This window comes from Hippocampus comes, unplaced genomic scaffold, assembly GCF_001891065.2.
Source record: "Hippocampus comes isolate QL1 unplaced genomic scaffold, H_comes_QL1_v1.1 scaffold138, whole genome shotgun sequence".
Lineage (NCBI taxonomy): Eukaryota > Metazoa > Chordata > Actinopteri > Syngnathiformes > Syngnathidae > Hippocampus > Hippocampus comes.
The window spans coordinates 98425-109195 of NW_017806150.1; the positions used below are offsets into that span (position 1 = coordinate 98425).

At 42.9% G+C, this 10771-nt stretch overlaps 1 protein-coding gene across 1 annotated transcript; it reads left to right on the plus strand.

Moving 5' to 3' along the window:
* The first annotated feature begins 397 nt into the window (after positions 1–397).
* On the plus strand, positions 398–6217 carry armc1 (armadillo repeat containing 1). Its single transcript, XM_019894932.1, has 7 exons — positions 398–496; positions 1624–1833; positions 2013–2104; positions 2389–2581; positions 2798–2914; positions 3573–3647; positions 4448–6217. Exons 2-7 carry the CDS (start codon positions 1672–1674, stop codon positions 4643–4645), a joined length of 837 nt encoding a protein of 278 aa, XP_019750491.1. The 5' UTR covers positions 398–496; positions 1624–1671; the 3' UTR covers positions 4646–6217.
* The last annotated feature ends 4554 nt before the right edge of the window (positions 6218–10771 follow it).

A 10771-nucleotide genomic window follows, 5' to 3' on the forward strand; every position in this document is an offset into this window, starting at 1 on the left:
GTTGATTGTCATTGACTTCAGCCAATAAAATTAAGGTATTTAAACAATGTTATTTTGCGATTGGCGTTCGATCCACTCGTTCAATGCAGAATGTCCAATCACGCAGCGGAACTTTGGTGTGCGTTCGGTTGTAAGTTCTCGTGTGTCCTCGCGGAAACGCGTCGCGTTTCAACAGATGGGAACCATTTACACCGGTAGGTGTAAGATTTCAACGAACGTACCCACTGACGTGCCCCAATATCCAAAACAGTGTGCACAGCTGCTAGCTTAAACGAGCATAGTCGAAGAAAAGGCAGAGGGCCCAGCATTTATTCACTTCTATTATCAAAGGTTGTTTTTAAAAACTGTGACATTTTGTCCCCGGCTCGGCACATTTGCGTCTTGCGTCACCGAGCTTTAGCCGCGACATTTTGTCCCCGTCTCGGCACATTTGCGTCTTGCGTCACCGAGCTTTAGCCGTGGCTGTCTCATGGTTTCGCCGAATACTGACTGAAAGGTAAGGTTGAATTGAGTTAGGTTTAGCTTTAGCATAGCCTAGCCACCAACGACCCGTCTCGGTCTTTTTAAAAGGGCGAAATTTGAGGTGAAACTCGAGGTCGAACAAACGTCGTGAAATATTCATATGTCAATGCATTCAAAAGCTTTATTTCCTTGAGAATTGGCATTTATGTACGTCGTGACATGTTGAGCTCTGTAAATTACATTTAATGAAGCATGCTAGGTTGAAAGCTGTGACCCCAGTATTCAAAATATGAAAAATGATGCCATTCATATGTTTTTAAGTGCTCCAACATTTACTTTATTACTTTATTAGCTTTATCCATGGTAAACAATTGTTGTTATACAAGTGCTCTTATGATAAATGGGTCAACCAATTGCTGCTTTAAGCTTCTTAAATTCCCTTTAATGGTGAGTTCCTAATCTCTGTTACACCATTTTGTTACTTTACAACTCAAAAGATGTGTTCCTAATAATAGCTGTTTTTTTTCTTTCTTTCACGGTTCTCTGGGCATATACTGAATGTATATATGTAAAAAAAAAAACCTTGATAGTGAACTATGTCTCCAGCTAATACAGTAATTATTTTGAAAATTTATTTTTCAATTATTCCCTGATTCAGATTTAAAAAATATATTTTTAACACCCTTTATCAAAAACATTTCACATTTATATAGCAGACAATACGCAAACCTAAGTTGATTATGAGTCTGTTTTGCGAAAGGCAAAGATTTGCAAAATAATGTATGCCCCACCCAAACTGTTTCTAATTTCCTATGTTAATAGTTCAAACTCTCTAATTAAAGCCCAAACAATGATCCCAAAACACTTAAAAGGCCAAGTGTTGTTTGTTCAGGTCACATACATTCAAAGTCGCAGATAATATATGTAAAATGTGAGGATGTGAACCCACAAGATGGCACCAATAATTCCTGCACCTCACATACTTATTTTGTTGGCTTGAAATTTTATTTTATCTGAGTCATGAACGGGATAATTTTTAGAATCATCAATTAAAAACAAAATGAAACCTCGTTATGAGATGGCTTGGAAAAGTAGTTACATTGGCTATGCTAACTGCTTGACTAACTGGCTGTTAAACATTTCTTTTGGGGGTGGTCACAGTCAGGCGGAGGTCGGTTGGATGCGCGTGGCCGCCGGACGGGAGGCGCCATGAGTGCGGAGTTGGATGCGCTGGCGGTGGTGAACCAGCTGCGGGACCTTGCCGCAGACCCCCTCAACCGCAGGGCCATCGTAGAGGATCAGGGATGCTTACCCGGGCTCATTCTTTTCCTGGACCACCCCAACCCGCAGGTGGTCTATTCTGCACTGCTGGTAAGTCAAACGGGAAACCTCGCTACCAATTTTAATCGACTAACCGTTGCTTCATCGAATCCTGTGAAGCGTAACGTCGAACCACTATTTGCACATTTCGTGTGTGCGATATATCTTGCCACAAAATGGCTGCCTGCTGTAAGTATCTCATGTTTGTGTTTTTTTGTTCGTGTCCACAGGCCGTGCGCTACCTGGCGGAATGTCGAGCCAACAGGGAGAAGATGAAGGGCGAGCTGGGCATGATGCTGAGTTTGCAGAATGTCATGCAGAAGCAAGTGGCGCACGCACACACACACTTACACACACAGGCAAAGCTGGGCTGCCATTCTTTTTTTTGGGGTGGGGGGGACACAACATTTTACAATTGTGATTTTTTTTTTTTTAATATCAATACAAAAAATGTACAGAAATAAAAATAGATTTTTTTTTTATATATATTTTTTTTACAAGTGTATATATTAATATTTATAACAATATCGACATGAGACAAACTGCATGAAATGGAAAGGAGCCATTTCGATCCTATAAACCGTCTTTCTCGGTCCACCTTTTCAGGAGCACGTCGCCCGGTGAAACCAAACTGCTGGCCTCGGAGGTCTACGAGATCTTCCAGTCGGCTGGGAAGGAGGAAGCCGAGCAGGCAGAGGCGGCCGCCACCTCCTGCCGACGAAAGGCTCAGTTCTTCCTGGGCTCCAACAACAAGAGAGCCAAGACGGTCGTGCTGCACATCGACGGACTGGACGACTCGGTAGGTGGCCATGGGGCAGGCTCGATGGAGGCTAACACACAAAGTTTGAGAAGTGGTTTCGAGGTTCAGGAAAAAAATAACGAGATTAAATGTGCTTGTTGTTACACCCACCGTCTTAATCTTTTTTTTTTTGAAATCCAAGACAATATATAAGTGCAATTCAGTTGTGTGAATCTTTTTGAATCTTTCTCCTCTCGCTCGCTGCCCGGCGCGCAGACCCGCAGGAGCCTCTGCGAGGAGGCCTTGCTGAAGATCCGGGGAGTCATCAGTTTCACTTTCCAGATGGCCGTCAAGAGATGCGTTGTGAGGATCCGCTCCGACCTTAAAGCTGACGTAAGCAAAAGCGCCGCAGCCATTTTTCTTTTTTTTTTTTCCGAAAACTTCCAAAGGGACAGATATTTTCATGTACAGCGTTGTCATGTGATGAGGATGTGTGGATGAAATGGTTGGGAACGTTTTTTTTTTTTTTTTACTGTAGCATCACAGTATGATGTAATTTCCAGCTGTATTTTGTTGTATTTAAATGTAGGTTGTTTTTTTTTTTCTTTTTTTTTTAATTATATTTTTTGTAAAAACTGTCACGTTAGTAATTTTTTAAATTTGTAAAACAGGAATTATTGACAAATATTTAATCCAAGTTTTATTTCAATTATTTGATAAGCTTTCCCCATCTTTGTATATTTAAAGTCCACATATAAGTGTTTTATTTTATCAGCATTCCTGTTTAATACCTTTCATCTTAAATGTCCAGTATTTTATATTGAATGTCATTTGATTGATTTCAATTTTATTTGACATTTTAAATTGTAAGTGTTGGATTGAATATTTTCAACTTTATTTAAAATGTTATTATTTGTTTCTAATACGTACTTTTATATTTTTGCACTTTTTTTTTTCTTTTGTCTCGTAACTACCATAACATGTTTTTCCATTTTACTTTGGATTCATATTATTAAGGGAAACAAACCACTAAAAATATGATGTGTGACAGGCGCTGGGCACAGCCATCAACTCCACCAAAGTGATGAAAGCCCAACAGGTGTTGAGGACGGAGGACGGGGGAGAGGTGAGGACAAACGATGGCATTTCCTTTTCAACATGTCAAATATTGTGATTATAGATCTGTATGATATTATCTCGGTTTCTTCCTGTATTTTCGAGCTAAATGAAGATTAAAAATACAGTATTTGCGGTCTTCTCCAGGTCAGTACTGCGTATGGCCAAAAGGTGTCAGACTTTGCTCAGCCATGACTTGGACCGAGGTGCTCATGGGTTTTGTCTGCTTGTTTTGTCTGTTGGACAACTGTTCCGTTGATGTATTCATCTTCATTTTTTTATGATGGCACGGATGCTTCCTTTAAAAAAAAAAAAAAAAAAAAAGAAACGGTTTAAACTATTTCTGATCCAGACTGGGTTAACTGAGCCTGTGACTACAGTGGACAGCTCATCATGTTATTAGGTTACAGGGTACATGACAGGGTTAACACACACACACACACACACACACACACACACAAAAAAAAAAAAATCCCATGAACCGTTAGAACGCCCGTTTCCGTCAAACGTCATCGGATTTTGCGGAATTTTAAAAGCCAAATAACTAAGTGCATGTTTTATTTCAGATCTGACCCAGATTGGGCATTTTGTGACCAGTGTAAATCAAACCTGGAAAATCACACGCAACAAGTTTGAATGCTTCTGGTAGCTGACAGCAGGACATCTTGCTTGTTTATAGTACATCTGAATAGCCGCAAGGAAGTACCCGTTGAATCCAGATCTGATCCAGATTGTCATTTTGCATTGTAAACGTACCACTGAAAACTTCCTCAATGTGTCGGAATGTGCGTGTCTGTGTGTGTGTCGCAGCTGTTCATGCCATTCCAAGAGGACGGCGAGGGCGCCTCGGCGGTGGAGGAGAACACGGACATTCCAGACTACCTGCCCGAGGAGGAGAGTCCGTCACAGGATCCGGACAAGGCGGTGACGCGCATGGGCTCCGTCGCGGACGGAATGGGCTGGCTCAACACGGCCGCCAACTTCCTGACTCGCTCTTTCTATTGGTGACCCCGCCAACCCCCCCCCTCCTCCCTCTCCATACCACCATACGAAGTGGGCTCAGCCTGGACTTAATACACACACACACACACACACAAACACACACTCAGCGCTACAGCGTGTGTGTATATTAAGCGTACGCTAGTCGCTGTATATCCCCAAACTCCAGGACTTGAGATCAGCTGACACGAAGGACGCTTGTTCCGTTAAGTTGGGAGATGATTTTTTTTTTGGTGCATGACACACACCCTCCTCCCCCTTTCCGGGATATTTATCATACTAATACTTTCACACTTCAGTTTTTTTATTATTAGCATGCATTAGTGCCAATCCCCCCCCCCCCCCAAAGCTTTTTGGGCCCTTTTTTTTTTTTTTTTTGGGTGCCTTTATTTTTTTTTTTTGAGGGGGAAATTTCTCTGTAATTATTATTTATTCATTGTTGGAGTATCCTTAAAGAGCGCAGAACATGTGGCTTTTTTCCCGTCAGTTTTAGTCCTCCTGGGGTCCGAAAGGTAATAATAATAAGACTAATAAATAGGAGCGAACAAAGGTGTATTTTTTCGGTTGGGAGAATTTGGGCTGGTTTCAGTTGCGCAGATCAAACAATTAAAAACTACATTGAATAAAATGGCCATTTATTGTATTATCTTAATCATAATTAAAATAACTGATGTGAATTAAAATTAGAATACATTTTTTGGTGCTCATTTCATTCCCCTCATCTAAATTTCAAAGATAAAAAATATAAGATAATTTGTTAAAAAAAATGTAAATTAAATCGCGGTACTTTTTGGGGGCGACTTGTTTTAATTTGAATGTAATGTATTTTTTATTTAAGTATAAATTTATATTCAAAAAAAAAATCTAAACATAACAAGTCAATGACATTTTGTGGGCAGTTTCATAACGGTTCCTCTGATGGTGAAACACCCCAAATAAAATACATCATAAACATTTGTTGGATCGCATTAATTTCTCCCCTCAAAATGGCCCCTTATCGAAAAAGCGAGAGTATCCCGATACCACGCGTTCATATTAGTCTCGTGTACAATTTGTCAATGGTGCTTGACCCCCACCTAAATCATCTTACAACATTCTGTCCCGTTTTGTTTTGGTTTTTGCGAGTCACTCAACAACAACAACTACAAAAAAAAAAAAAAATGGGATCTGTGATGCCAAAAGTGCTTACCTCACATCCCAGGTTGACCTGTTATCTACCCGGCATCACGTCTCTCATAATTAACGTCCCGCACACAACAAACCCTGCACAGTGCAGTGCTGACTAGGCCACTTGTCTCGTCTCTTGTTAGTCGAGGTCGTAACGCTGCGGCGTGACCTTAATCCGGCGGCGGCGGCTACTTCCTGGTCAAGCTTTTTTTTTTTTTTTTTTTTTTTTTAACATTGCGTTCCTGTGATTTTCATTTTATTTTATTTTTTGGGGGGCGGGGGTCTATTAATCATGCTCACGTGTTGCTCAGTGTCCTCATATTACATCCGAACGGTAGAAATGTACAGACGTCCACCCGTGTAACATACTGTAATGCTCATTCCTGTCTAATAGACCATAAACTTCAAATTCAACGTTGTTTTTTGTGCATTTTTTTTTTTTAAGCGAATTGACTTTTTCTTCAAACGAGAGGTGTCTTAGGGTGGTTGTGGGGGAAGAGGGAATCCAGCCGCCCCAGCGTTTTGCATGGTGCTGGTGGCCAGGCAGCAGCCGAGGCCCAGCTGCAAGCCCCGGAGCGACGCGGGTGCGACGCGAGAGGAGGAGTGATGTCACTTCCTGCTACGGCACTCCATTAGGTACACACGCATGCAATCCAAGCAGTTTAAAAAAAAAAATTGTTTTTTTTTAACTCATTCAGTACCAGCGAATTCTAGACCAAGTCTGAAAAGACGTTTAAAAACGTCTTTGGGAGTGAATGAGTTAAGAATATTGAATTTGGATGTCGCTTAAATTATCTACAATGTTACAGTTATGCGGTTATGAATATATTTTGCCAGAATGTGCCCAACAAAACGCAACTGAAAGGAATATAAAATTAGGAAAATAAAAATGTATGCTTCACTGTGTCAAGTTATCATATCCCCCAAAAACCCCTCATATAATAAATCGCTCGCTTTTAAAAGCAAATGGAGCTTCCACTTGCTGAACCCGCATTTCAATCTACAATAAATTACATCATCATCAGTATTCATGCAGCCATAAGCTTGCTTTTACTGGTGAATACAGTAGGCGAGGCACTTTATTGTGCATTAAATGACGTCCCGGAGAGCTTCGTATGCTTCCACACAATGATATTATATATGATATTAAGTACTCTTTGAGAAGCTAGTCCACGTCGGACTCCTCGCCGCCATCTCCGCCCGAAAGCCAATCAACGGCGTCCTATCTCTGCGCCGCCTGTGTCTATTTGCATGTGCACGCCGGCGAGCGAGATGGCGGGCCGAGCCGCCGCCATCGGCCGTAAATCCCGGCGGCGGCGGCCGGGGTGGCGGGAAATGATGTGACTCTGGCAATTTATGTCAAATAACTTTTTGAGGACGCGGTGAGCGCGGCAGGTGCGATAATTCTTCTCCCTTCCCTGGGAGGTTTAATTGAGACATTTCTCTTGATCTGTGTTGTTGAGATGTAATGTCGCTCGTTATCGCGCCTGAGCGAAGGTCACGCTGACTGTTTGAGCGGCCCGTGGAGTATATTACCGCCAGCGAAAGGCGCAACGTAGTCGGCTAGACACGAGTCTCCTGACCCTGACGGGAGCGTCATAAATCATCTCTACGCATTGAAATGAATGGAAATGCCATTAATCCGTTCCAGACTCGCGCCCAAAAATGTTTTTTTTTTTAACAACTGATATTTGAGCAACACATTTAGTCAATGTAACGGTACTCACAGTCACATTCTCTTGATCCTCTGCGAGGAGCTCAGAACACTTTTATGTGCATTACCCATTGTGCGTTATCATTAAACTAGCTAGGCTGAAGGCTAAGCGACAAAGCCATGGATTTTTAAAAACTTCTTTTTATTGATTTTTTGGGGGGGTGTTCCTGAGACTTTTTCGTGCATCCTTTTTATGACTGACATTTCCACACAATTTCACATCACTCGGTGAAACTGGTTATAGGGGCAAATTTTTTCCATCTTTACAATATCGAATCCTCCAAATGATAGTCTGGCTGGAACGTTTGTCAACATAATGTCATATTGTCTTCAATACAGGGCGGGGATGTTTTTTTTTTGGTCTCCTCACTTGAATTCATCTGATGTGGACTCAGCAGGTGCTGCTGTTTTGGTTAGCAACCGGGCTCCAAATGAGCTCTGTGATCAACATTTTTTTATGTACGTGTGTTGCAGCAGCTGTTGCATGCATGTGAGTGTTGATGAGATTGACACGTACAAAGTTCATAATTGTGGTCGTCGCATTATTGTCCCCACCGCCTTCGATGATTTGGAAGGAAGGCAGGTTGGCTTGAGTTGGGGTGGCGCTACGCCCTCTGTGACACCACCACATCCGCCCGGCGACAAACGCTCCTGGCGCGCTCGATTGGTGGGATGAATTATGGCTGTTGAGAATTAAAAGGTCCCCCGGTGTCAAAATAATTCATGATATTATGCATATCGAGTCCGGATATGTGGATTAGGAAGATAATAAAGGCGGCGGCGTTGGCGTATCGACTGCGAGGGTGGCGGGTTTGGCGGTGGGTTCAAGGTCCAACAAGTGCGTGCGCGGATAGGCCCGTCAGTCAGCTTTCATGTGTGCCGCTTCATGTCTCACACACACACACACACACACACACACACACACGCACACAACCAGAGATTTGAGCATAATTGTCCCAAAACTGCTCATCAGCGGATCTGCCTGCCGCCATTAAGGGCCCGGCAATATGGTGTGACATTCGCATTCGCCTTTGTGACAGGTTATTAGAGCGCCGTAATTAAGCCGACTACCCTGGTGTACAAGAAGAGAGTGAATTGTTAAAAACACACACACACACTCCCACGCATTTAAATGATACATGAAAGTTGTGGATTTTTTTTTTTCCACTCAGGTGAGAGTGGAAGGATTTGGATTTTTCATATGTGAGACTTCAGCTCGCTGAGGAATTGAAGGATTAGCTTGGCAAGTGTTTTGCGATTTCTCTGGCTCAGGTTAACAGCGCTGACAAAAAAATGTGAATGTGAATTAAAAAAAAATTTTTTTTTACCTTCTTGCTTGGGCCCGACACCGATCGATCAGCCAATATAAGCGCTTTTAAAATCGGCAAAAATCTGCCCTTTTTATTCGGATTTTTGCCCATATTTCATTTTTTTACTCATCGTAGCATGAGACAAAGATGATGACATTAAACTCCCCAAAAATTGGCTGACCAAGTCTTGTAAAACAGTCAAATGCTCTGCAATGCTCAAATTCACATCTGTTGTAAGCAATAAAGGAACAAAAAAAAAGGTGTATTTTTAATGTGTTTGTATTTTTTTCCCCCATCAAATTAGCCCCACAAAATTTTCAAACCTGCCTCCAAAAATCAATTCGTTTTTTCCCCCCTCCTTTTGAGTAATTTCCCACAGAATTTTAGTTTCAATATACAATGGTAATGTTTTTTGTTTTTTTTTAACGGTTGTATGACAAATGTTCAAATGTTACTTGTGACACGTTGCGTGTTGAGAAAATAAACGTATAAATGCTCCTCCTGGAATTGTGCTAGTCTGCATTGTCCAAATGTTGTCGTCGTTCAGTGTGCGACTGTGTGAAAATCCGAGTTTGGGGGGGTGGATTAGTAAAGGTGCGATTTAAAATTTGCGCTGGCTATTACACAACTTAAGACAACAAGTGGACGTTGTTATGAGCAATGAAGGCCCATCTGCTCTGCCCCCACTTGCGTCCACATGGCGTGTGAATATGATAATACCTGAAGAAATGGAATCACAGAAGCCCCGCCTCCTTCTGTAAATCCCGTTTGTGTGGATTCAAAGCAAACGTCTCCTCTTTAGCAGGGCTCCAGGAACGTGTCGAAACGTGTTTTTAATTGACCGGATCCAAAGGCCACCTTCCGAACAGCAAAAATGTTCATGTTAAATCGTAGAGCAGCGGGGGTCTGTGTCGTGTTTGCCTTTGTGGCACGTTCGCTGAACAGAAGGTTCCCCCCCCCACCCTCCCCTCCTTCATAACGGTGGCAGATGGCTGCAGATGAATCCCTCATAATCATGTCAGGACGGCTCGTCCGATCCCGATTCATCTCTTTAAACACATTTCATGCGTGCACAAAGATGGAGACGGCCGTGCCGCGCCACAAAAAAAAAAAAAAAGTACACAAAAAGATTGTCCTTGCAAACAAGCGTTCCCGCTCCTGAACGCCACTTAATCATCGGGACTCCTGTTCTCGCGCCGCGCAACCGCTATTGGCCACCGTTGCAACCAGGATCGTCAATAGACGATGCATCCTCGGTCACTGTTTGCGATCGGCACGAATCCCGACATCACACGAGCGCCGCAAATTGCCTTTGCCGTAACCGCGATAACCGCACCCGCGTTTCCTATTCGCCGCAATCGCTCCGTCACATTCAACTTTCCGGATACCGTTGTTTCTACATTTGTTCGGGTCCGCCATCGTTGGACCGTAGCTGTCTTTGCCGCATCCGGTACGGTGACGGTTGCGGCGAACGTCGACGTATCGGTGGTAGTGCGCCGGAAACGGTGACCCCGGAAGCACAATTTGAAGTTCTATTCTAGAAAAAGAATCCAATTTTAAACTAGGGGTTCGACCACATGCAAGGAAGCCCCCCCCACCCCCCCAGCATCTGTCCCCCTCTTCCTTTCCATACCGTTACGATACTATTGAATGCAGACATGCCGCCCTTATAAAGTATAAATCTTTTTAACAAGCTTTCATTGAGTCCTGCAAGGGCGCTGACAATTTGCCATAAAATGAATTGTCACATCTATATCTATTTTTTTTTCTTTTCCCCTTTCCATTTTTGTGCGCCCCTTACCCTTGCACCTCCACACGTCAGCCATGATAATTGTGGATCAGGTGACGCCGTTCTCACCTCATTTCAGGGGCCACGCTCGACTAAGGCCATTCTCTCCACTCAAAAGGCCACATCATTGCACAACCCCCCCCCCCCCCCTTCTC